General features: G+C 46.2%; 3 protein-coding genes and 12 non-coding genes across 15 annotated transcripts; 9 read left to right on the forward strand and 6 right to left on the reverse strand.

The window, feature by feature from the left end:
* Positions 1–1,425: 1,425 nt before the first annotated feature.
* Positions 1,426–1,509, reverse strand: trnas-uga (transfer RNA serine (anticodon UGA)). The gene has a single exon. It is a non-coding gene; the product is annotated as a tRNA-Ser (tRNA).
* Positions 1,510–1,829: 320 nt separating this feature from the next.
* Positions 1,830–1,901, reverse strand: trnag-ucc (transfer RNA glycine (anticodon UCC)). The gene has a single exon. It is a non-coding gene; the product is annotated as a tRNA-Gly (tRNA).
* A 1,599-nt stretch (positions 1,902–3,500) lies between these two features.
* Positions 3,501–4,160, forward strand: LOC145335822 (histone H1-like). The gene has a single exon (XM_080181548.1). The coding sequence runs from the start codon at positions 3,501–3,503 to the stop codon at positions 4,158–4,160; it is 660 nt and encodes a 219-aa protein (XP_080037674.1).
* Positions 4,161–4,737: 577 nt separating this feature from the next.
* Positions 4,738–4,820, reverse strand: trnal-cag (transfer RNA leucine (anticodon CAG)). The gene has a single exon. It is a non-coding gene; the product is annotated as a tRNA-Leu (tRNA).
* Positions 4,821–6,838: 2,018 nt separating this feature from the next.
* LOC145335824 (histone H4) lies at positions 6,839–7,150 on the forward strand. Its single transcript, XM_080181550.1, has one exon. It carries the CDS (start codon positions 6,839–6,841, stop codon positions 7,148–7,150), a length of 312 nt encoding a protein of 103 aa, XP_080037676.1.
* A 1,330-nt stretch (positions 7,151–8,480) lies between these two features.
* On the forward strand, positions 8,481–8,891 carry LOC145335823 (histone H3). Its single transcript, XM_080181549.1, has one exon. It carries the CDS (start codon positions 8,481–8,483, stop codon positions 8,889–8,891), a length of 411 nt encoding a protein of 136 aa, XP_080037675.1.
* A 1,768-nt stretch (positions 8,892–10,659) lies between these two features.
* On the forward strand, positions 10,660–10,731 carry trnam-cau (transfer RNA methionine (anticodon CAU)). The gene has a single exon. It is a non-coding gene; the product is annotated as a tRNA-Met (tRNA).
* A 7,026-nt stretch (positions 10,732–17,757) lies between these two features.
* trnar-ucu (transfer RNA arginine (anticodon UCU)) lies at positions 17,758–17,848 on the forward strand. Its single transcript is given in 2 exon segments — positions 17,758–17,794; positions 17,813–17,848. It is a non-coding gene; the product is annotated as a tRNA-Arg (tRNA).
* A 1,180-nt stretch (positions 17,849–19,028) lies between these two features.
* On the reverse strand, positions 19,029–19,110 carry trnas-uga (transfer RNA serine (anticodon UGA)). Its single transcript has one exon. It is a non-coding gene; the product is annotated as a tRNA-Ser (tRNA).
* Positions 19,111–19,710: 600 nt separating this feature from the next.
* trnaw-cca (transfer RNA tryptophan (anticodon CCA)) lies at positions 19,711–19,782 on the reverse strand. Its single transcript has one exon. It is a non-coding gene; the product is annotated as a tRNA-Trp (tRNA).
* A 344-nt stretch (positions 19,783–20,126) lies between these two features.
* trnas-gcu (transfer RNA serine (anticodon GCU)) lies at positions 20,127–20,208 on the forward strand. The gene has a single exon. It is a non-coding gene; the product is annotated as a tRNA-Ser (tRNA).
* A 992-nt stretch (positions 20,209–21,200) lies between these two features.
* On the forward strand, positions 21,201–21,289 carry trnar-ucu (transfer RNA arginine (anticodon UCU)). Its single transcript is given in 2 exon segments — positions 21,201–21,237; positions 21,254–21,289. It is a non-coding gene; the product is annotated as a tRNA-Arg (tRNA).
* Positions 21,290–21,692: 403 nt separating this feature from the next.
* Positions 21,693–21,766, forward strand: trnat-agu (transfer RNA threonine (anticodon AGU)). Its single transcript has one exon. It is a non-coding gene; the product is annotated as a tRNA-Thr (tRNA).
* A 3,121-nt stretch (positions 21,767–24,887) lies between these two features.
* trnas-gcu (transfer RNA serine (anticodon GCU)) lies at positions 24,888–24,969 on the reverse strand. The gene has a single exon. It is a non-coding gene; the product is annotated as a tRNA-Ser (tRNA).
* Positions 24,970–25,177: 208 nt separating this feature from the next.
* Positions 25,178–25,249, forward strand: trnaw-cca (transfer RNA tryptophan (anticodon CCA)). The gene has a single exon. It is a non-coding gene; the product is annotated as a tRNA-Trp (tRNA).
* The last annotated feature ends 1,062 nt before the right edge of the window (positions 25,250–26,311 follow it).

The raw sequence follows: 26,311 nt of genomic DNA on the forward strand, positions 1-26,311 counted from the left end.
CCGCCTTCAATAAGATCATGGCTGATCTGAAGTGGATCAGTTCCACATTCCCGCCCTCTCCCCATAACCCTTAATCCCCTTGCCTATCAAAAGCCCATCAACCCGCGTCTTAAAAATATTTAGCGAGGCAGCCTCCACCACTTCAACGGGCAGAGAATTCCAGAGATTCACCACCCTTTGAGTGAAGAAGTTCCTCCTCAACTCCGTTCTAAACCGCACCCCCCCCCCCCACCCCCTTTATCCTGATTGAATATAAAAGTAGGGAGGTCTTGCTGCGGCTGTATAGGGCATTGGTGAGGCCGCAGCTGGAGTACTGTGTGCAGTTTTGGGCGCCGCACCTGCGCAAAGATATTTTGGCCTTGGAGGGAGTGCAGAGGAGGTTTACTAGGCTGATGCCGGAGTTGAGGGGGTTGAGCTATGAGGAGAGGCTGAATAAACGAGGCTTGTACTCGTTAGAGTTTAGAAGAATGAGGGGAGATCTCATTGAGACGTATAAGATGATGAATGGGATGGATAGGATAGAGGTGGAGAGACTCTTCCCGCTTAGAAAAGACACTAGGACTAGGGGGCACAGCCTCAAGATAAAGCGTGGGGGGTGGGGGGGGGCGGCGTTTAGAACGGAGTTGAGGGGGAACTTCTTCACTCAAAGGGTGGTGAATCTCTGGAATTCTCTGCTCGTTGAAGTGGTGGAGGCTGCCTCGCTAAATATTTTTAAGACGCGGGTTGATGGGTTTTTGATATGAGAGGGGATTAAGGGTTATGGGGAGAGGGCGGGAAAGTGGAACTGAGCCACGACAGATCAGCCATGATCTTATTGAATGGCGGGGCAGGCTCGAAGGGCTAGATGGCCTACTCCTGCTCCTATTTCTTATGTTCTTATGTTCTGATGCCCTCTAGTCCTACTGTCCTTTCTGAGCGGGAAGAGCCTCTCCACCTCTATCCTATCCATCCCATTCAACATCATATACGTCTCAGTTGTACATTTACCTGAGTAACATAACCATCTCAGTAATATTCATATTAACTTAATCGGACACCGGGATTGTGCAGAGCGCAGTGTGAGAGCTGAAATTTGTTCCTCCACATTTATTTTGTATCTTTATCTCTGATTGTCTCTGATAACTCATTTATCAGGTCAGAGACTTGTTTTCCTATTTCAATAGTTTTTCATCAGAAACGAATTACGTCCGAATAAAAAAAACTCGAATTTGTTAGTGGCAAATTCGCCCTGTTTTACTAACTTGATTGAAACGTGGATACATTTTCTCAATAGGATGGCCAGGAATCGAACCTCATTCAACTGCTTGGAAGGCAGAAAGTTCTGCTCACCACTATTACTCAAACAGTCATTATAATTACAGAAATATCTAGGTTGCCGATTTTTCAGGCCTGTTGCCGCGGAAATAAACACTTCATAACCACAACCGCTGCGCGCAGGGCTCGAACCAGCGCGGGGAAACCCCCATGGAATTTCAAGTACCAACGCCTTAACCACTCAGCCATCGCAGCTACGCACTTACCGCCGTAATGTGGCCACCTTAGGATGTTGATATTAACTTCATCAGGCACCGGGACAGTGCAGCGCACAGTGTGTGAGCTGAAATGTGTTCCTCGACTTTTACTCTGTATTTTTGTCTCTGAGGGAAAACTCATTAATCAGGTCAGAGACTTGTTTTCCTGTTTCAATATTTTTTTCATTAGAAACGAATTACGCCCGACCAATGAAAAAAGAGAAATCTCTATTTTATTTCATTCCTGGCAAATACTGTTTTTCTCCACTTGGGTTAAAACACAAGAGGCCGCGGATTAGAATCTAAATAAAACGTCAATGCGATAGCCGGGAATCGAACCCGGGTCAACTGCTTGGAAGGCAGCTATGCTCACCACTATACCACCATCGCACCGGCAGTTAAAACGCACCTTATTTTTATCAATAATAATTACGAAACTACCTTATTTGTTGATTTCATCAAGCTTGAGGTGTGTCCACAGCACAGTTTGGAAACTGAACCTGTCTTATCTCGTTTTTCTGGACAGTTTAAACCACCTGTTTTACTATTGTTTCTGACTGGGAAATCATTGTTTAATTTTGGGGCCTGTTCTTTCATTTAAACAACTGAAAGCAAATTGAAGCTGGATTTTCCATTAGAAACACACTGTTGATGAGAATCTTTAGTGAATTTTATTTCAGGAATGTCCACCTACTGTTGGGACCTGCGATAACTAATTAAATAAATCACCACTCTGATGGTCAGGAACTGACCCTTGGTCAAATGCTCTCACAGTCACCACTCCATCACCATCGCTCACCTGGCTCTGTCACCCACTCTGTAAGAAAGTCCAGCTCTGACAGTGAATCTGGTTCCTTCCAGGTCCAATCGGAGGATGGTCAGAAACTGTCACTGTCAGAAACTCCATTATCAGCGAGTGTGGGATGGTTATTTAACTGGCTGTCACTGGTTGGTGAGGTTGTGATTTACTGTTACCTGTCAGTGCCGGAGAAACAAATAAAACAGGAAATCTAGAGACTCCCAGAGCAGATAATTTGTATTTTCACCCTAAACAAACACAGTGATGTCTGTAATCACTATAATAACTGAAAATAAAAATAGAATTGGTTCTTGCCGCGGAATCTGGTTCACAGATGTGGTTCTTCACCACATGGACTGCAGCGGTTCCAGAAGGCAGCTCACCCCCACCTTCCCAAGGGTAATTAGGGATGGGTAATAAATGCTGACCCAGACAGAGACACCCACATTCCATGAATGAATTGAAAGACAATCTGCGGGGAGCGGCCCTCAGAGTGTTTAACAGTTACTGAGGTGAAAAACTCTAACTAACCCCCTGGAATCCGGAGCAAAGGCCGGAAGGAGGAGAAATTCCGTCCTGGGACCTTCCATTGGGTGAAAGTTTTGTCCTGTGAATGTGTAGGTGTGAATATTGTGGAAGAGAGAGTGTATGAAAGGAGCGGGCGGGTCAGACTAATCCAACTGTGTTTGTGTGTCTGTTCTGATCATGAGATCTCCGAGTCTCTCTTGGGGAAAATAAAACGATTTTTCAATCAAAGATTCCCCCTAATCCCCTTGCTGAGCCCCAGAGGGAGATTTCAAGGCAATTGTTTCGCTAAATGGAAGATTTGAGTGGAAAAGTAGAGAACATGTCAGCTATCGCGTGTGAGAGCGGGATCAGTGCAGCAGGGAAACGGGTTTCAGTGGAAAACGGAGTCCTCAGTTCGAGTGAAACCTTTTCAACAGCAAACATTGGAGTGTCAGAGACATGAAGGGTGTGAGCTGGATGTGTGGAGAGGCGGAATTTGATTGGAATGGGAGAGTTTGTGAGGAGAGAGAAACACAGAGAGGCTGGAGGAGCCGGGAGCTGACAGCAGCTTGTCTCTGCTCCGTCCGCTCTCTGCCTTTAAGTTGCTCTGTGCCGCCACCACTGGTTTCATTCCGGATCCAGTTCTGACTCTCCTGGCCCAGATTTTCCAGCCACTCTCGGATATGATTGAAACTGCAGCCGCCCAAACGGCTCCTCCAGCCGCTCCCGCTCAGGTGAAGTCTCCCAGGAAGAAGAAGGCGGCTCCCCGATCTGCCGCTCCCAAGTTAGGCGAGCAGATCCTCAAGGTGGTGGCGGCTTGCAGCGATCGCAAGGGGATGTCCCTGGCCGCCATCAAGAAAGCTTTGGCCGGCAGCGGAGTGGATGTGGGGAAGCGCGGCTCCCAGATCAGGTTAACTATCAAGAGGAAGGTGGAGAAAGGCTCTCTGGTGCAGACAAAGGGACAGGGCGCCTCCGGCTCCTTCAAACTGGCTAAGAGGGAAAGGCCGGGCAAAATGGGAAAGAAGGTGAAGAAAGCCACAGGCAAGAAATCTTTAGTGAAGAAAACAGCGGCCAAGAAGGTGACAAGAAAGAAAGCCGCCGCCAAGAAACCCGCAGCCAAGAAAACTCCAGTGAAGAAAACTCCAGTGAAGAAAACTCCAGTGAAGAAAACAAGCAGCAAGAAGGCGGCAACTCCAAAAACGGCGCTGAAGAAAGCAGCCCTGAAGAAAAAGTCTCCTGTGAAGAAGGTCACGGGCGGAAAGTCGGCCAAAAAATTGACTAAAGCGAAGGCCAATCCCAAAGGGAAAGCAGCAAAAGCGAAGAAAGCCTCAGGAAAGAAGTGAAACAACCCGAGAGCAAATTGGAAACCTCTGAAACCCCCCAAAGGCTCTTCTCAGAGCCACCCACATCTCTCAGGAAAGAGCTGATCCCGCAAGAAAATGATTCCTGTCCCGCGGGGCCCGGCTCATTCTCAATAGAGATCATTTCAAATTCAGACTAAAGCAAAACAACTGCAGATGCTGAATTTCATTGAGAATTTCACATTTGTTCAATCGCCACTTTCTCTCAGAATAAAGCTGTCTGGTAGATTCAGTGTGAGACAGGAACACTGGCGGCGAAACACCGCATTCCCCACTCATTTTTAATCCAATCCCTGCAGGGAGGCCAATCGGCCCATCGAGTCTGCACCGACCCACAATCCGGATCCCCCATTCCCCTATTTATTGACCCTACTTCCCCCCTGACACTCCGGGACAATTTAGCATGGGCCAATCAACCTCACGCACACCGGGGGGAAACCGGAGCACCCGGAGGGAGCCCAGGGAGAATGTGGAAACTCCACCCAGACAGTGACCTCAGCCGGGAATCGAACCCAGGTTCCTGGCGCTGGGAGACGGCAGTTCTCAGCCCAAAAGTCAGTGTCAGGAGTGGGATTCGAACCCACGCCTCCAGAAGAGACTGCGACCTGAACGCAGCGCCTTAGACCGCTCGGCCATCCTGACCCCCTTCACTTTAACACAGGGAGATTTCCCCCAAACAGCTTCAATAAAGTGTTTGGAAACAGCTGGAAGCGGATGTGGGGGAGGATGTTACTGAGGGAGATTCTTGCTATAGAATAGACTGTGTTTGGGTGGGAATATTACTGACTGGGAATTATAACAGGCATGATGTGGGTATGCCGGCGTTGGACTGGTGTAAACACAGTAAAAAGTCTGACAACACCAGGTTTTAGTCCAACCTATTTATTTGATAATATTCTCACAAGCTTTCGAGGGGTTACCCTCTTCGTCAGGTGAATGGAGAGTTCTGGCCTCAGACAGAGCATATAAAGCACAGACAGTTTAGAGATTACTGATTAGAATGCGAATCCTTACACCTAACCTGCTGTTCAAGACCTGAAGTGGCTGATAATGTGAGTGGTAGGAGCACTGATCACAGTTTAAAGAGATGTGTATTGTCTCCAGACAGTACAGTAAGTGAGGTTTTGCAAACCCAGGCAAGTCACGGGGGTTACAGATAGTGCGACATGAACCCAAGATCCCTGTTGAGACCGTCCTCATGTGTGCGGAACTTGGCTATCAGTCTCTGCTCAGCGACTCTGCGCTGTCGTGTGTCATGAAGGCCACCTTGGAGAATGCTTACCCGAAGGTCAGAGGCTGAATGCCCGTGACCACTGAAGTGTTCGCCAACAGGAAGGGAACAGTCTTGCCTGGTGACTGTCGAGCGATGTTCATTCATCCGTTGTCGTAGCGTCTGCATGGTCTCCCCAATGTACCATGCTTCGGGACATCCTTTCTTGCAACGTATCAGGTAGACAATGTTGGCCGAGTTGCAAGAGTATTTACCATGTACCTGGTGGATGGTATTCTCACGTGTGATGATGGTATCCATGTCGATGATCCGGCATGTCTTGCAGAGGTTGCTGTGACAGGGTTGTGTGGTATTGTGGTCACTGTTCTCCTGAGACGTTGCAAGAAAGGATGTCCCGAAGCATGGTACATTGGGGAGACCATGCAGACGCTACGACAACGGATGAATGAACATCGCTCGACAGTCACCAGGCAAGACTGTTCCCTTCCTGTTGGCGAACACTTCAGTGGTCACGGGCATTCAGCCTCTGACCTTCGGGTAAGCATTCTCCAAGGCGGCCTTCACGACACACGACAGCGCAGAGTCGCTGAGCAGAGACTGATAGCCAAGTTCCGCACACATGAGGACGGTCTCAACAGGGATCTTGGGTTCATGTCGCACTATCTGTAACCCCCGTGACTTGCCTGGGTTTGCAAAACCTCACTTACTGTACTGTCTGGAGACAATACACATCTCTTTAAACTGTGATCAGTGCTCCTACCACTCACATTATCAGCCACTTCAGGTCTTGAACAGCAGGTTAGGTGTAAGGATTCGCATTTTAATCAGTAATCTCTAAACTGTCTGTGCTTTATATGCTCTGTCTGAGGCCAGAACTCTCCATTCACCTGACGAAGAGGGTAACCCCTCGAAAGCTTGTGAGAATATTATCAAATAAATAGGTTGGACTAAAACCTGGAATTATAACAGGAGCAGGTTTAAAAACACAAAAGGACAAACTCACCACCCGAAACCTTAACTCTGTCTCTCTCTCTCTTCACAAAAGCTGACGGATTATTTGCAGCATTTTCTGTTTCGATTCCAGATTTCAAAGCTCCGGTTTGTGGAAACTCTTGAGTGTGAAGGGCGGCTCTGGAAGGGTTTGTGTGGGGAGCTGGCTTTCGTTTCCATTCTTAATAAACGGGTTGAAATTGGCGGTTGCAGAAACTGGAGGTGGAGCTGAAAGATCAGGGGCCGTTCTGTGTGTGTGTGTGTGTGTGTCAGGCCGGCTCTCTCCTCCCTCCCGCTCTGGGTTGAATCTTCACTCTGTCTCCTCCCCCCTCTCTGCTCTCACTCCGCCTTTCTCAGTCAGGTCGGGGCGGCCTGTATAAAAGGAGCCTGAAAGAGTTCCTCTCTCAGATTGGGCAGTGATCGGAGTGAAGAATCCATCATGTCTGGCAGAGGAAAAGGAGGCAAAGGACTGGGGAAAGGCGGAGCCAAGCGGCACCGCAAAGTGCTCCGTGATAATATCCAGGGCATCACCAAACCAGCAATCCGCCGCCTGGCTCGCCGTGGCGGGGTCAAGCGGATCTCGGGCTTGATCTATGAGGAGACTCGCGGGGTGCTGAAGGTTTTCCTGGAGAATGTGATCAGGGATGCGGTCACCTACACTGAACACGCCAAGCGCAAGACGGTCACTGCCATGGATGTGGTGTACGCTCTGAAACGCCAGGGCCGCACTCTCTATGGATTCGGCGGCTGAACAACTCGACCCTTTTCCAGCCAACACACAACAAAGGCTCTTTTCAGAGCCACTCACCGCCTCACAGAGAGAGCAGTGACCTGGGGACGGGGGGGGAGCTGGGACAGGCTGCTCAGTGTTTGAGATGCAGCTTTGCTTTGTTTAGGTTCCGGTGCCTGGAAATCACCCAATTGAACATTTCATTTGGAGCAGGATTGTTGTTGAAATGTTTCAGTGGATTGTCTCAGCAGCCCCCAGTTGACATGTGCCCTGAGTGAAAGGCCACCTCACTCCCTGTCTAATCACTCAGTGTTTGGATAGAGTTTCTAAAAGCTTTCTCTGGAATAGCGGGAGTTTAGGAGCAGCAGCCGGTGAATCGTTCACTGGAACCAGTGCCAGTTGTGATGCTATTTGCCCCGCAGACGGTTGTTTCCTGCACTGAAGCTGACAGGCTTTGGGAAACTGCTGAGTTTCCGCTCAGTCATTCACAAAACCCGCAATTCCCGCAGTTTGAGCCGCTCCAACCCCCAGCCTGCTTCTGATTGGCCATCCTCTCCGCATCGGAACCAATCGCACAGCATCGAATGTGAACATTGAGCCAATCATTGGCTTCGACTGTCAACCGGCAGGAATTTTGAATGGGGGGAAATGGCGCCAATTTCAGCGCGGGAAAGGGAATGGAGACAAATTCTTAACTTCTCAACAAGAATAACATCTCTATTAATATTCTGCTGTAAGATTATTTTACAAAGAGCTTTCATTTGCGAACATTTGTCCGCGGCAAACGGCTCCATTCAGGAATGTCAAACGGGACAAATATGAATTCACTCTCTGTAACAAACAACAGACTCAATCCCTTTCACACCGGCTTCAGGGGGACACAGAGAAGACACAGATTTCTCATCCTTTCCCCTGAAAGCGGCACAAGCCACAGGCGGAGGGGAAATCTGAATGGGCTGGAGAGGGAAGGGACAGGGATCGAGTGGAACAGCGGGAGATTCTGGGAATGAACAGCCCAGAGAGCGGGGAAAGGGTCTAAAACACCAAGTGGAGGGAGATGGATTTCAAATCTTCAATGTTTCTGGTAATTAAGGACGGAATGAAGTCTTATTTTATACAAACGGTTATTTCCTGCACAGAAAATGGAGTAATTTCTGGAAGGGGGGGTGAAGTAAACAAGTGAGGCGATCAGAACCTCAGTTCCAGACATTCATTCCCTGCTCAGAGTTTGATTGAAACTTCCTGGGCCAATTCCCGCTGGTGGGGCGGTTCCTCACAGAGTTTAAAAAGGCGGCTGCAGCGCAGACTCTGGATTAAGAGTCTGTGTGATTGTGCTGAATCCGCTCAGAAAATGGCCAGGACCAAGCAGACAGCGCGCAAATCGACCGGAGGGAAAGCTCCTCGCAAACAGCTGGCTACCAAAGCGGCCCGGAAGAGCGCTCCAGCCACAGGCGGAGTGAAGAAGCCTCATCGCTACAGACCCGGCACTGTGGCTCTGAGGGAGATCCGCCGCTACCAGAAATCCACCGAGCTGCTGATCCGCAAACTGCCCTTCCAGCGCCTGGTGCGAGAGATCGCTCAGGACTTCAAGACAGACCTGCGCTTCCAGAGCTCGGCCGTCATGGCCCTGCAGGAGGCCAGCGAGGCTTACCTGGTGGGGCTCTTTGAGGACACCAACCTGTGCGCCATCCACGCCAAGCGAGTCACCATCATGCCCAAAGACATCCAGCTGGCCCGCCGCATCCGCGGGGAACGCGCCTAAAACCCCGGCTTCAGCACCAAGAACAACAACGGCTCTTTTCAGAGCCACCAACTCGGCAAATGAAAGAGCTGCCATCTCCTGTTAACCAATCTAGTCTTTCAATTCCCGGCACAGAATCTTCCCAGGACTCTGAAACCTCTCCATCTTACAATTAACTCTCCGTTACATTGAGCTCTCTCCAATCCTTTGATGGTTACAGTCAAAACCATCCTGTTAACAATTCTACCGCAATTTAGTTTTAAAGTGGTTTTATTAAACCTGCCATCATTTCAGTTTCCGAGGAATAATTCCGCAAATCCACTTTCTCCGCACATGTTTGGAGTGAGGATTGAGAATTGTGTCAGTCAGGGTCAGAATATGAACCATGTCTCAAACAGTAACCCCCTCACACCGATATCACCATTACAGAAACACTTGTACATTCGGACAGACAATAATTAACACTTTTCCAGATACAATGACTAGCTTTGAAAACTGATGGGCTGCAGATGACTGTCCTCACAGTCTGTCACACTTTAAACAATTATATTGGAAATCGGATCATTTCAGTTCACTGGGACGGTTCCCCCAATAAACAGCAGAAACATACTAAAGTATTTTGTCCACAGAGGAGAAAAGAGTTCCACAGCAGAGAGCACAGTTCCACAGCAGAGAGCACAGTTCCACAGCAGAGATCACAGTTCCACAGCAGAGAGCACAGTTCCACAGCAGAGATCACAGTTCCACAGCAGAGATCACAGTTCCACAGCAGAGATCACAGTTCCACAGCAGAGATCACAGTTCCACAGCAGAGAGCACAGTTCCACAGCAGAGATCACAGTTCCACAGCAGAGATCACAGTTCCACAGCAGAGATCACAGTTCCACAGCAGAGATCACAGTTCCACAGCAGAGAGCACAGTTCCACAGCAGAGAGCTCAGTTCCACAGCAGGGATCACAGTTCCACAGCAGAGAGCACAGTTCCACAGCAGAGATCACAGTTCCACAGCAGAGATCACAGTTCCACAGCAGAGAGCACAATTCCACACCAGGGAGCACAGTTCCACAGCAGAGAGCTCAGTTCCACAGCAGGGATCACAGTTCCACAGCAGAGAGCACAGTTCCACAGCAGAGAGCACAGTTCCACAGCAGAGAGCACAGTTCCACAGCAGAGAGCACAGTTCCACAGCAGAGAGCACAGTTCCACAGCAGAGATCACAGTTCCACAGCAGAGATCACAGTTCCACAGCAGAGATCACAGTTCCACAGCAGAGATCACAGTTCCACAGCAGAGATCACAGTTCCACAGCAGGGATCACAGTTCCACAGCAGAGAGCTCAGTTCCACAGCAGGGATCACAGTTCCACAGCAGAGAGCACAGTTCCACAGCAGAGAGCACAGTTCCACAGCATAGAGCACAGTTCCACAGCAGAGATCACAGTTCCACAGCAGAGAGCACAGTTACACAGCAGAGAGCTCAGTTCCACAGCAGAGGATCTATTTAGAAACAAGGAAGGAAAATTAAACAAGAAGAAGTAGGTTAGAAACAGGAGATATCCTGGGATTGACATGAATGATCAGTCAGTCCATTCTCCTTTGCCTGTGTGTGATCTTGTGTATCCTGACTGTCTCTCGCTTCATCTCTCTGTCTTTCTGTGTGTTTTCTATTCTTGGTGACAGTGGAATTGTGGCGCCGGGGGAGCAGCCGAGCGCATGCGCTCCAATGATGAATGCGGAAGTGAATCTCTGTGACGCATTAATACCAGCTGGCAGGTGATTGGGATTGTGGAGCAGAGTGGCGCAGCGGAAGCGTGCTGGGCCCATAACCCAGAGGTCGATGGATCGAAACCATTCTCTGCTGGTAGCTTTTTAGCAACAGCAAAAATTATTACTTAGCGGCTCCTTCAAAATGATTTGACATTCCCGTCCAGGGTGCAGTAATTTTCTTCCGCTTCTCGTTACTAGTTAACATTTGAATGAGTAACAGATCGCTGAAATGTCATTTACTCACAAACAGACACAAGCTGTAAATGTTGCAAAGATACACAAGCCGAGGGCTTTCCCTTTCAGCCCGTTTCTCCCAAAGGGCTGACACAGGCGTGATGATCCGAATGATCTTGAATTATTCACTATCACTCTCTGATTGTTCGAATTGAAAAATAGCTACTTTTTTAAAAACGAAAACAATCTAGTGAAGTTTAGACATATTAGCTGCACTATTTCTGATCTACAGGGCACCCTGCAGTCATTCACCATGCTGAGATGGACAGCAGCGTCCTCCCTGTGACATGTACTATCGAGAAGGACCAGAATGTCAGCACAGCAGAAACAGCATCAGGTTAAAGACATAATTAATCATTATTTAGACAGAAATCACTATTTTTTTTTTCTAAATTACTGATTTAAAACATGAAATTCATCTCCCACAATCACCATAAGCTCAGGAAGTGAAGTTTCCTTTCTTTCGGCTTGCATTAGACACACATTGTATGAAATACTTTTTTCAGTCTCTGATTGTTTCCTTGATTCGCCTGTTCACAGCTGAACGGATTTTAACGTGTTCAGTTTAGAACACATTTCACCCTTCTCGGCCTTACTTAAGGTTAAAACTGTAACCTGTGAGTGTCCTTTCTCCTCACACTCAGTGCCTACCTCTAACATATTGTGGTCACTCAGTACTTGATGTTCATTTACTGTCAGATTATTAATTAATCCTGCTCTCTCCTCATTACTGAAATTAGTGGAACCTTTTGTCTTGTGCTTTCCAAAGCAGGGTGGAGGGCAGGAGCGATTCAGTAATAAAAGAATTTTTGCTGCAAGGCTAAAGGGAGTGGGAAAGGATTAAGTAACAACACACAGAGATGTGTCTGAAGGAGGTGTGAATGGAAGAATGATGAAGAGCTGCCAGCTGAAAGCAAAATCAAGAGAAAATATAGATTAAAACCAAAAACCAAAACAAAATGGAATCAATTATGACAGTTACTGTCATATTAGAAATACGGAGAGGAGTCAGGCCATTCAGCCCCTCAGTCCTACACCATCGTTCAAGAAGGGGAGGCGATGGTCTAGTGGTATTATAGCTAGACTATTAATCTGGAAACTCAGCTAATGTTTTGGGGGCCCAGGTTTGAAACTCTCCACAGCAGGTGGTGGAATTTGATTTCAATAAAAAGTAATTTGAAAATAAGAATCCAGTTTTGATGATGGAACCATTGTTGGAAAACCCCATCTCATTCACGGATGTGCTTTAGGGAAGGAAATCTGTTGAATTTACCGTGTGTGGCCTTCATGTGACTCCAAAGTGACAACAATGTGTTGACTCGATATGTGGATGGGCAATAAGTGCAGGCCAGTGATGCCCATGTCCAACAAATGGGTTCAAAAAGATCATAACTAAGGTAATTGTGGCCGCAATCCTACTTTTCAAACTTTTGCAGCAACCCTTGACTCCCTTGAATAATCTGTGTAATTCAGCCTAGAACATATTCAATGATCCAGCCTCAACTGTTGTCTGTGAAATGGAATTCCACTGACTAACGAACCTCTGAGATGAGATGAGAGTGACTACCCTTGACATCAAAACAGGATTTGACTGAGTTAAACATCAAAGATCCTCAGCAAAAGGAAAGTCGATGGGAACCATGGAAACCTCTCCACTGGTTGGAACTTTATCCAGCATAAAGCAAGATGGTTGTGGTGGTCAGTCATTTCATCCTCAGGGGATCATTTCCCCAGTTTGTCAAGTTACTGTCCCAGACCCTTCCACCATAAGGTCAGAACTGGAGATGCTGACTGATGACTGTGGAATGTTTCGCACCATTCAGGACTCTTCAGTTACTGAAGTCGCCCATTCCCAAATGCAGCAACAACTGGAGAGTATCCAGGCTTGGGCACGGAATGGCAAATAACAATCACACCACACATGTCCCGGACAAAGACCATTTCCAGCAAGAGAGAACCTAACCATTGTCCCTTGACATTAATTGAAAATGTATCACTGAATCATCAACTATCAATATCTTAGTGATTACCTTTAACCAGTAACTGAACTGGGCTAGCAATGTAATACAATGGCTACAAGGCAGCTCAGAGACACATGATCCCATGGTGAGTAACAAAGATCCTGACTGCCAAACACTGTTCACCATCTACCAGGCACAAATCAGGAGTGTGATAGATTAATCCCCACTTGCCCAGGTTAATGCAGCACCAGCAACACGCAAGAGGTTTGACACCATCCCACACAAAGCATCCCTCATGATTGACACCCCATCTGCAAACACACATGCCCTCGACCATTGACACACAGTGGCAGCAGTACTTACTAGCTCCAAGATGAGCTACTGGAACTCACAAAGGTTCCTTCAGTAGCACATTCCAAACAAACGAACACTACTGTCTAGAGAAAGACAAGAGCCGTTGACTCAGAGGAACACCATTAAATGGACCTTCCCCTCCAAGACACTTACCATCCTCACTTGGAAATATATTGTTCTTCCTTCACTGTGACTGGATTCATTCTGTATCTGTCATTCTCTGGTGCAATATATCTGTACCATATACCATATGTATCTTACATTTTCTGCTGCAGGGTGTATGTTGTGTCTTTGTTTGAGCCTGTGTTTGGACAGGAGTTGAGGAAGGGATTTTGTCTATCAGTTACTTTCTGATATTGCAAGTGAATTTGGGACTCATTCAGAATCTCTTAAGAATAGTGTGTGTGAACATTCAAATTCTGAGCAGGAATAGACCACTCAAGTCTGCTCCGTGATTCTATAACATCATGGCTGATCTGATTTGAACATCAACTCCATACTCCTGTCTAACCTTAATACATTTTACCTCTTTGATTATCAACAATCTATCTCCAACAAATGGGTCCATTAAAGAGTCCATTTCAGTTACTGTGTGTGTGACTATCAGTCAGTGCTATTGGATATGAATTTAAACACAATTCTGAATAGGAATATTTCTGTTATCACATGGGAGTGCAGTTCTCAGTATTCTCTGAAATGAGTTTGGCAGATATTCTGATCTGTCACAAAGATAGAATATTCGGGTTGGATTCATGTTTCTGTCTCTGGTACCATACACAATTTGGGGTTCATTCAGCATCTGAGTATTTCTGCTGTTGTTTCTAAGGGTGCAAATGATGTGTTTCGGTCAGACTGTCATAATGTGTGTGAGTATGGGATCATTCTGAATCTGTTATTGGTACTCAAAGTCTGGGATCCTGCTATGTAAGTGTTTTAATCAGATGTAACTTTCAGTGGCTGGTGCTGTATGTGCAGCATGACATTCATTAATCTAACACTGAGCGTGTGTTTGAGAATTATCGTGTATCTGTCAGACTCTATGACACAGTGTGAGTCTCGGATTCATCATATGATCTTCAATTTATTTATAAGTTTGAATTCATTCCATATACATTTCCAGCAAAGCAACAGGTGTGTAGGTTTGAAGCAAACAATGTGAGTTAGTTTCAGCCCAGCATTAATTCTCTGTCAGTGTGAACACAATTGTGAAAGATAATGTATCCTTCAATCTGATACTGGATTGTTTTGCAAGTTTCACTTAGGTTATTCACATTGATTTGATCGGTAACACTCAGTCTGATTCTGAGTAAGAATTTTGACATGAATGTAAACTGGAACTCGGTCTGAAATTCAGATACTATCTTCCATCTGGCTCTGCGTGAACGGGGTGTTTGGATTAGTTAATAATCTAAAGTTCAACTCAGTCATCAAATTGATATTGTAACTTTTAATTTCATAATCTGGGTGAACTTTCAACTGGAATCTGAATTTGTATCTCAGGTTATACTCGTTCTCATACTATCTCAATCTGAGAATGTATTTGAGATTAAGCTTTGCATCTAATGTATTTGTGAGTTCACAAACTGGGGCTTAATACAGCCACTGTAAACCCCTGATGTGGATGGTATGTAACTCGAATCTCAGAGTACAATATTAAGGTGCATTGTGTAACTTTTAACCAAAAACCATTTGTGAGTTTTATCAGATATTTAATTTGGAGCAACAGCTGCCCTATTGTTGGACTGACACAGGGATGATCCAATAGTAGGTGAGAATTTGGACTGGGATTTTTGGATCCCCTTCTTAATGGTACTGAGTTTGATTTGATCTGTTGGGATACAGTGAAAGGTATTGCTTCTTGCGTTGCAAAGATAAAGAATACCGTTCATAGAGTACATAAGTGAGAAGGAAAGGAGAGGGTACAGACTGTAACGTTAAAAACCAATTCAGCAGCAGTGGGGTTTGAACTCGACTATCCGGGGTATTGATTCTTATGTCCATTGGATCTGGAGTCCAATATCTTAACCACTCGGCCATCCTGGTACGAAAACTGGTCATGGTTTCGGCACAACATCTGTCTGTCCTGCTGTCTGGGTGTCTGGAACTGATGAGCTGTCTGTGTCTCTGAGCTGTCAGTGACAATGTCCGGACTGTGTGTGAGAAGGAGTTGGCGACACTCTCCCCTGGAACTTGTGTGGAGGAAACATCACGTTTGTTTTGGGTCTGTCAGATATTTCTCTGTGAAAACAAAGTCCATTGAATAACTCCAATCCAGATTGGGGCAGTTTCATCTCTATTAATAATCATTGGGAGCGGTTTGTGAGGCTGCAGCCAGACTCCAGCTCTGATTGGTCACTCTTGTTTCTATCCAATTCTTAACCAATCACAAAGCGAGGGAGTAGAAATGGGAGGTTTTGATTGGTTTATATTTTCAAATTGGAAAAACCCGCCAATTTCAGTGCAGGAAAAATACAAAATAACCGAACGCCTTAATGTTCAGGAAACTATTTCAATCTCACACTTTCTCATCTGTTTATTGTATTTTCCACTCACTGAATCCTGCCGCTATTTTAGGAACAGTTTGAATGTCTCAATATCTTATCTGGAACCGGCGGGAATCAGACCCCGCTCAGCAATTTAAAACCGAGCAAATCTCAGCTCAGTGGAAAAGCAGAAACAGAGAGATTCCCAACCAACCCCCTTCACACAGGCTTCACAGGGACAGAGAGAAACGGCTGATTTCTGATCCTCTCCCCTGAAAGCGGCCGGGAATGTTCCAATGGGAAGTGTGGAGAGAATCCCCGGCACTATCCCGCCGGTGGGACAGGCAGCTTTGCGTCCGGAGAATAGGGAGGGCCCGGGGGGGAAGCGGATCTTAAAGCGCTGCAATGGACTCAGGTCCTGTGTGTGTACAAATCTCACTGATTCCGTCCTCTGGGAAAACTGTGGAATAAACAGATCAGCCCGAGAATAACCTCTTCATTCCCGCCTTTACTCTGTTCCCGGAGCGGCTCCCAGATCACCCGAAATAACAATTAAATAATTTTAGAATGAATTTAATTCCGCTGCTGCCAAACTGTGAATATAGTTATCACTGAATCTAAAGAATTACCTTCCGATGTGGTGTTTCTCCTCATTGTCTGTGACAAATCCCAGGCTGGGGTTTATAATCCGCTCTCAGTTCAGTTTGATTGTCCCTTCAGTGTGAGAGTGTGTGTAAGGGGCGGGTATGAAGTCCCATTCACAGCATTCTGTAACGGGACAAATCTCTATCCTCCAGAAAGAGATTTCTCATTAACTCAATAAGGGAAAAGATGCTGCAGCTTTTTCACAGAGATTGTGGGGGGCTCTGAAAAGAGCCGTTGTGTTTTGGGGGGTTTCTCAGGCCATTGGGGAGTTTTACTTGGAGCTGGTGTACTTGGTCACCGCCTTTGTCCCTTCCGACACGGCGTGCTTGGCCAGTTCCCCGGGCAGCAGCAGGCGCACGGCGGTCTGGATCTCCCGGGAGCTGATGGTGCTGCGCTTGTTGTAATGGGCCAGGCGGGAAGCCTCACCCGCGATGCGCTCGAAAATATCGTTGACGAACGAGTTCATGATGCTCATGGCCTTGGAGGAGATGCCGGTGTCGGGGTGAACCTGCTTCATCACTTTGTAGATGTAGATGGAGTAACTCTCCTTCCGGGATCTTTTCCTCTTCTTGCCGCCCTTTGCCGGCAGCTTTTTCTGCGCTTTCAATAAGAACATAAGAACATAAGAAATAGGAGCAGGAGTAGGCCATCTAGCCCTTCGAGCCTGCCCCGCCATTCAATAAGATCATGGCTGATCTGTCGTGTCTCAGTTCCACTTTCCCGCCCTCTCCCCATAACCCTTAATCCCCTCTCTTATCAAAAACCCATCAACCCGCGTCTTAAAAATATTTAGCGAGGCAGCCTCCACCACTTCAACGGGCAGAGAATTCCAGAGATTCACCACCCTTTGAGTGAAGAAGTTCCTCTTCAACTCCATTCTAAACCGCCCCCCCTTTATCTTGAGGCTGTGCCCCCTAGTCCTACTGTCCTTTCTGAGCGGGAAGAGTCTCTCCACCTCTATCCTATCCATCCCATTCATCATCTTATACGTCTCAATGAGATCTCCCCTCATTCTTCTAAACTCTAACGAGCATAAGCCCAGTTTATTCAGCCTCTCCTCATAGCTCAACCCCCTCAACTCCGGTATCAGCCTAGTAAACCTCCTCTGCACTCCCTCCGAGGCCAAAATATCTTTGCGCAGGTGCGGCGCCCAAAGAATGTGTCTCCCGGCTTATCAAGCCTTTGAGATTTGACTCCAAGCGATCCAGGAGAATGAGGAAGAGAGAGAGGGAGGATCATTCTGTGATGGACACATTTCCTGGATAAAGGTGTGTATTTCCACAGCTCTCTCAACAGAAATAAGATGTTCCAACACGAGTTGCAATCAGTGAACTTCTTCTTAACAGTTCTTGACGTTTAAACTATGAGATTGTTGAATTTACCAATAGTTTCTACATTGTCAAAAATCCATATATGGACAAGTAATGGAGCTACCTACCGCGTGGCTCTGTGGCGCAATGGGAAGCGCGTTGGACTTCTAAATAATGGCAAATTAGCTATTTAAAGGTTGTGGGTTCGAGTCCCACCAGAGTCGGATTTTTGATCAGATTCGTAGCAAACAGTTTGCTGCTTCATTGATGTGATTCAGCTTCGGCACCGACATTTCCTGCTCTGCCATCTCTCCATGCTGTTTCTGTTAACCCGGCTCCCAGGGAAACCACTGACTCGAGAATAAATCACAAACCCCGGGGGCTTTCTTAAAGTTTGATACAACATTCACTGTTTGTGTTAGAAATAGTAACATCCTTCTCAATTCGATGTTTCACTTCTTTTGGAAGATAAGAAAAGGTTAAGGAACATGCAACAGCAATTTATAAATCAATAAATAAATATCAGTGCCCTGCAATGTAGGGGTGTTATTCTGACGTGTCTGCTGCGCTTGTCCTTCCAGGCTGTCGTAGTCATGGGTTTGGAACCTGCTGGAAAAGTAGCCTTGCTGAGTTGCTGCATCGTGTAGATGGTGCACACTGCTGTCATTGTGTGTCGGGAGTGGAGGGAGTGAATTTTTATGCGTGGGACGCGAATGAAGTGGGATGCTTTGTCCTGGATGGTGCTAACCTTCTATCGCTCTGTGTGTGTCCTGATCATCTCTTACTGCTTTTCTGTGTGTCTTTCTCTGCCTGTTACATTCGGGTTGATGTTAAGTGTTACTGTCCAGCCAGGGTGCGCTTCCCAACTCGTGGGTTTGGTTTGAAATAAAAATACAATGAATAGTTTCTTCTCTCCCGCGCAACAGGGATAGGCAGGAAGTGGTAACGTTCGGGGCAGAGTGGCGCAGCAGAAGCTGGATCCAGAACCCAGAGGTCGATGGATCAAAACCATCATCTGTTATCACAGAAATCCTATAGTACAGAAAGAGGCCATTCGGCCCATCGAGTCTGCACCGACCACAATCCCACCCAGGCCCTACCCCCATATCCCTACATATTTTACCCACTAATCCCTCTAACCTACTCATCTCAGGACAATTTTTAGCACAGCCAATCAACCGAACCCGCGCATCTTTGGACTGTGGGAGGAAACTCACGCAGACACGAGGAGAATGTGCAAACTCCACACAGACAGTGACCCAAGCCGGGAATCAAGCCCAGGTCCCTGGAGCTGTGAAGCAGCAGTAATAACCACTGCGCTACCCCAAAATTAACAGTTACAATTTTTGTTTAGTTGTTCCCCCACTAAACAAGTTGCAACCTCTAAACAGTGCACATCAGACTCGCTGCGAGCAGGGCTCGAACCTGCGCGGGGAAACCCCATTGGATTTCAAGTCCAACGCCTTAACCACTCGGCCATCGCAGCTGCTTGGGGAAGGTCTCATTAACATCAAATAGTAACATTCGGCTGCTGCCCAAAGGCAACTCTGAGTTTTCTCGACAGTAAATTTGTTTCATCATCTTGATTTTCATTAACGGGAAACACAGCACATTTATCCCAGGTTCACAGTAAGTAATCTAACTAAAACAGGTTAAAGCCCAGCAGGTTTATTTGGCAGCATGAACTTTCGGAGAGTTCCTCTTTTATCAAATAAGTGTTTAGCTCAGTTGGCTGGGCAGTTTATTCAGCCAGAAGCTCGGGATTAATTCCTGTATCGTCTGAGATTGTTTTTATCCTTGCTCCTCTCCTAAGGTATGAATTATCCTGTTAAATCACCACCAGTCAGCTCTCTCTCCTTTGATGACCCACAGAAACATCTGAGATTGTGGACCTTGCTTTAACTTTGCAAGAAATGAACACCTCGCAATTCTGACACATTGTTTCAGATATAAAACTGCAAAAAATAATCTGATCATGCGAACCGGAAGCATCCCTAAAATATCATTTCTACCATCGTTTTGAAATTTGTCATTTCGGGGACAATTGACTTTACCCAGATACAAAATCCGACCCAGAAAAGTTTCATGAGCCTGACGTGATTTGAACACGCAACCTTCTGATCTGGAGTCAGACGCGCTACCGTTGCGCCACAGGCTCCCACTGCTTCCTGCTTTTTACATCCGGGTTACGTTCGGTCAATTCAAACCAGACAGGGCCCAGGGAATGGAACTGTCTCCCTCTTTACTTTCTGTGGTTAGACATGGAATGGAAGAGTAACAGCGAACCGAGATTAAGGAGTAAACAGCAACACAACATTATCCTGCGGGAGAAACATGTTGTTTGTTACGGGTGTTAAAACACAAGAGCTGGTTTGGTGAGAAGTCAAATGAGAAAACGCTGGAAAATCTCAGCGGGTCTGGCAGCATCCGCAAGGAGAGAAAAGAGCTGACATTTCGAGTCCAGATGACCCTTTGTCAAAGGTCGGTGCCAAATTATTCCGTGACGAGGTGGCCGAGTGGTTAAGGCGATGGACTGCTAATCCATTGTGCTCTGCACGCGTGGGTTTAAATCCCATCCTTGTCGATGATGTATTTACTCTGACCCCCCAACTGATGGCTTGTTTAAGTATTTTAAGGTTCGCAGAACCGAGATGAAGTTTGGACACACAGGCTTGAGGGGTGAATGTTCCAGAACAATTCCACATTCCCAGAATTCTTATCCTCGGAGAAACTCGAATCAAGTCAGGTCACCAGCTTTGGACAGGAGTTCACCACCCTGCAAAAATGTGGTTTCGGAATCTCCAAAGCAGACGCCAGGGGCAAGATTTTATCTTTCCAGAATCGGCAGGTCAGCCATGAAAATTAGTGCTGTATTAGCGGGATTGGCCATGCTAAATAGCCCCTTAGTGTCAGGGGGATTAACATGGTAAACATGTGGGGTCACGGGGATACAGCCTGGATGGGATTGTTGTCGGTGCAGGCTTGATGGGCCGAATGCCGTCCTTTTACACTGAGGGCCCTCTCTGAAGTTCCAGGCGGCAGTTTTATTTCTCTGAGAAGATTGACACACCAGTTCCTAATTTCTTCACATTTTATCCCAAAAGCGGACTCAGATGAGATTCGGACCCACAACCTTTGACCATCTCACAAGACAATGACTTGCTGTCTAACATGCCAGTACCAACTGCCACAAAAGGTCCACAGCAGACACCATTTCCCTGGCCCTGCACTGAATCCTGGAACACCTAGATAACAAGGACACCTAAATCAGACCCCTATTTATTGACTACAGCTCAGCCTTCAACACTACTATTCCCACAAAACTCCTCTCCAAACTCTGTGGCCTGGGCCTCGGCACCTCCCTCTGTGACTGGATCCTGAACATCTGAATTCACAGACTTACCTTGAATGGATTATCTCGCATTAAGTTGATCTTTCTCTACGCCCTAGTTATGTCTGTTACACCATATTCTTAACAGTTCTTGATGTTTAAACGATGAGATTGTTCAACTTACGAATAGTTTCTACATTGTCAAAAATCCATATATGGACAAGGAAAGTAAACTTCCAGCGCGTGGCTCTGTGGCGCAATGGAAAGCGCGTTGGACTTCTAAACAATTAAACTACCCATTCTAAGGTTGTGGCTTCGAATCCCACCAGAGTCGGATTTTGGATCAGATTCGGAGTAAACAGTTTGTTGCTTCATTGATGTGATTCACCTTCGGCACCGACATTTCCTGCTATGCCATCTCTCCATGCTGTTTCTGTTAACCCGGCTCCCAGGGAAACCACTGACTCGAGAATAAATCACAAACCTTTCTTAAAGTTTGACACAACGTTCGCTGGTTGGGTGAGAATTTGTAACATCTTTTTCAATTAGGTATTTCATTTCTTTTGGAAGATAAATAAGATTAAGGAACGCAGACACGCAACAACAACTTATAAATAATTACAATCAATGAATAAATACCAGTGTCCTACAACCTGCCAGTGTCTCCTTTTTCACAAATACCACCAGATCTGGAACGTATTTCCAGCATTCCGCTGAACCCAACCACAACAGCGACAGGCTCTGTGGCTTAGTTGGTTAAAGCGTCTGCCTAGTAAGTAAGAGATCCTGGGTTCAAATCCGAGCGGAGCCTTGGCTCATTTTCAATGTTATTCTGATCTTTCTGCTTCGCTTGTCCTTCTGGGTCCCAATGGGCGTGGGTTTGGAAGGTGCTGCCAAAGATGCGTTGCTGTAGTGCATCGTGTAGATGGTGCACACTGCTGTCATTGTGTGTCGGTAGTGGAGGGAGTGAGTTTTTATACATGGGAAGCGAATGAAGCGGGATGCTCTGTCCTGGATGGTGCCAAACTTCTGTCGTTCTGTTCAAGTTGAATTCACCCAGACAAATGATCTCAGGAAACAAGGTGATTCGATTTCCTCCCACATTCCAAAGATGAGCAGGTTGAATGGATTTGGCCATGTTAGATTGTCCCTTCGTGCCCAAGGTATTTGTATCAGTAGATTAGCGGAGTGGGTGTGTGGCACGGCGGGGATAGATCCTATGTGCAATCCGCTGTCGGAGGGTCGGTACAGGCTCGATGGGCAGAATGGCCTCCTTCAGCACTGTAGGGTTTGTGTGTTTCTCAGGCCATTTGACTGTGTTCGGAATTCCCGGAGAAAATAATGGAAATCTGTGTTGGTGGCACATTGAGTATATTTAGAAGATTTTTTTTATTGCAAGATGATGAAAATACCTGGATCATCTCAACAAATAGTCGAGATATTTGTGGGGGTTCTCGAGATTTCTCCATCGTTGGAGATTATCCACTGTGAAGGGAAAGACAAACCTGACAAGCAAATTTGTGACTGGCACAACTGCAAATATCATTGGAAAAGAAACAAGGCTCCACTGGGATTTGAACCCAAGAATCTCCTGCTTATTGGGCAGGCGCTTTAATCAACTAAGTCACAGAGCCTGTCACCTAGCAGATCATTCGGCTTCAGCGAAAGTTGGAGGCGATGGCTTTGTGGTATTCTCGCTGGAATATGAATCCAGAAACTCAGCTAATACTCTAGATCTCGAATCTTGCCATTTCAGTTGGTGAAATTTGAATTTAATAAAAAAAAGTCTGTAATCAATAATCTACTGCTGACCATGAAATTCCTCACCATCATCGGAAAAACTTATATGGTAAACTAATGCCCTTTAGGGGACAAAACCTACCGTCCTTGCCCGGTCTGGCCCACATGTGACTCCAGATCCACAGCAATGTAGTTGATTCTCAGCTGCCCTCGGGCTGCGAGGTTTGGGCAATAAATGCTGCCCAGCCAGTGACACCCAGGCTCCATGAATGAATAAAAAAGTGTCTGTGTCCTATTGGAGTTCTACTGAAATTTCTGTCGCTCTTTCAAAACCACAGGACGTCCCAAAATATGTTAATGACAATGAAGTCTTTTTGAAATGTAATCCCTGTCCAATGGCCCAGTCAGCGACGCTGAGAAAAGTCCATTGGAGATTCAAAATGAGGAAATCCATCAACTCGTTTCCAATCCCAGAGATTGCAAATACAGAATGGATTCCAAGCTAATTTACAGTTCCGGGAGCTGACTGTCAGAACAAATCGCTTTTGTACGCACAGTTCCACAGACAGAATCAGAAAGATCTCAATTCTCACACTGCAGCAGATAATGAAAAAAAGAAACACAGTTTGAATATATATAAAGGCGAAGTCTGCATATTCCCGAATAACCATCCACTGATCCCCATCTCATCAGGGAGGGTTTACTGGTAATGATTTAGTCTAAGGATTACCACACCTCAGCCGAGGGGGAAGGCTGAGAATATCTAAAGTGCTTTCTAATTAGCTCATCAGCATTTCCATTGCAGTAAAGTTGTACCAGATCCTTACTTTTGGTTAGAAAGCCCGGGATACTATATGTTTTATTTATGGCACTTCCAACCTGTCCTGCTATTTTAACACACTCATTGAGTGCCTTGTTCGAGTCTTTACGTCGCTCGTCGACGGTTTTGACGACCTCTAGTGGAACCACAGTCAAGGGCCCTCTGATATTGATTGAGGAACGTGAGCTGATGTCTAAGCTAGAGATGGTATAACCAGCTATCTAGAGTCATCCCAGACAGTCTCGATGAAGGTACCCTCATCATGGGCACCCGCATCGTTTGCGGGATTGGCGATGTTTGCCATAGTTGCCGTTCCCATATTCTGGGCTGGGTATGCCTTGTTGTGGAAGGGATAAGTAGTTATCTCTACCTCCTCGGCTGGATGGGCCGTCCAGACCGGCTCTTTTACAGCGGGCCCTTTGTCTGCCCATATTGGCACACTGGGGGTGATAATTTCCTCTGGCCTGGGACCCGAGTCTACCACCCAATAGAGCCCAGCGGTTTGGTTCAGCCTCAAGATCATCTCTTCCGTTTGGGTCAAGACTGATCTTGTTACTAATTCTTTCCAGTTAGTTATTATGTAACCTAGCTATTTGATTTTTTCACAGAGAGCGGTTACAGACTCGCCTGCGGGGTTGTTATTTATCCGGTTCGCAGCCCATCCGCTCCCCTGCTTTTTAGGCAGACAAGTCATTCCCTTCGCTGATCTCGCCAGATCACCCATCACGTGTTTTTTTCAATGATTTCTACCAATGCCCACCCATTTCCCGCGGTTCCTGTGCCCCGGTTTGTAATTATACCCTGGATTTTATATTGTCTCTCTGTGTTCTTCCCACCAAAAGGAATCACTTCATTCTTCATCTGCCACCTGTCCTCACATTGGACCAAACTGTCTGTGTCCTATCGGAGTTCTACTGAAATTTCTGTAGCTCTTTTCACAACCACAGGACGCCCCAAAATATTTTAATGAGAATGAAATATTTTTGAAATGTAATCACTGTCCAATTGCTCAACTTTTCATCTGCCTGTTCGAGAATGTCAGAAATTCCCATGTAGGAATGGGGAATAAATGCTGCAGCTGCGGCTCTGCGGCGCAAAGAATGACATGTTGGACTTCTCATCATTGTCTGGTGAGATACTCAAAGATTGTGGTTCCGAACTTATCGGAGTCGGCTTTTTAGATAAGGAACTGGTGTATCAATACTCTCAGAGAACTGAAACTGCCGCTCCGGAAATCACAGAATCCCCACAGTGCAGAAGAAAGATATTCGACCCATCGAGCCTGCACTAACAGCAATCCGACCCAGGCCACATTCCCGGAATCTCACAGAGTGAGTTCAACCTTAATAAAGAGGCACAGAAGACGCAATACCGACGAAGATGGGATTCGAACCCACGCGTGCAGAGCACAATAGATTAGCAATCCATCGCCTGAACCACTCGGCCACCTCGTCAGGCAATGTGTGTCTTTCTAATCACCTCTTGAACAAAACACATTTCTCCTGTAGGATAATGTTGTGTTTCTATTTTCTCTTTAATTTTGGTTCGCTGTTACTCTTCCATTCGATTTAAATCCCGAGAATGCAAAGAGGGAGACAATTCCCTGTTTGAGTTTTGGATTCACCAAACATAACACAGATGTAAAAGGGCTCTAACAGCTGTGAGCTTGTGGCGCAACGGTAGCGCGTCTGACTCCAGATCAGAAGGTTGCGTGTTCGAATCATGTCAGGCTCAAGGAATAATTGTTCATCAGTTCTGGGATTTTGTATCTGGATAAAGTTGATTGTTCCTGAAATGACAAATCTCCAAACTATGATTGATACTTTATGTTTGTTGCTGAATCAGCACCTGTACCTCAGGCAATAAAAAGACAACATAATTAAAGAAAAGCATCTCAGCTGTGAAGCACTTTGAAACTTCCAGCGGTTTGGAGAAAAAAAACACTTCTTGAAAAGATAAAAACAAAATCCTGCCGATGCTGGAATCTGAAACAACAAATAAAACTGCTGGAAAAACTCAGCAGGTCTGACATCATCTGTGGAGAGAGACCAGCTGAGATTGTCCAGCATGTTCAAACTTCAAGACACCCCGTCTTTCCTCCAAAATTAAAAAGAACATGCGGTTTGATATGAACGGCAAACGCACCTTTCTGTCTCCACCTGATTTGTGTTTTTTCTTCATGCATCCATCTCATTCTCTTTTCTGCTAATCCAAAAGTCTTAATGAGTTAGTTAAAGCTGCTGTTTGCTGCATTAAATGGTTCTCCGTATTGGGGAAAATAACTGATCTCGACAGAACTGAATTGTCACTCCGGAAGTGAAAGTGACAAGTGTACAATGCGTATGGTCGCGTCAAGTATCAGCTCCTCGTTAGTATAGTGGTTAGTGTCCCCGCCTGTCACGCGGGAAACCGGGGTTTAATTCCCCGACGGGGCGTTTATTACAATGTCATTATGCTGAATTGTACTTATGTTGTTTTCCAACTTCGAAAACAGAAAAAAAGGACTGTCAAGAAATGAAACTTTCAAAAATGCAAATCTTTACATTTGTACCTACAATTTTCCTGACCTGAGATCAACGTTCGTTCAATTCATCAGCATTTTGGCTCACCTTTGATCTGGCGATGCCACGCAGTCAACACGTGGAATATTACCCTGAGAAGTGTCAGGAACAGAATCGCGAGCTCGACACAAACTTTGTTGATATCGCGAAAGCCTTCGATACTGTCAGCCGACAAGGCCTGTGGAGGATCATGTCAAAGTTCGGCTGCCCCCCCGAATGCATTCAGATGTTACGC

Source organism: Carcharhinus amblyrhynchos, unplaced genomic scaffold (assembly GCF_965287045.1).
Source record: "Carcharhinus amblyrhynchos unplaced genomic scaffold, sCarAmb.v2.hapA scaffold_42, whole genome shotgun sequence".
NCBI classification, from domain to species: Eukaryota; Metazoa; Chordata; class Chondrichthyes; order Carcharhiniformes; family Carcharhinidae; genus Carcharhinus; species Carcharhinus amblyrhynchos.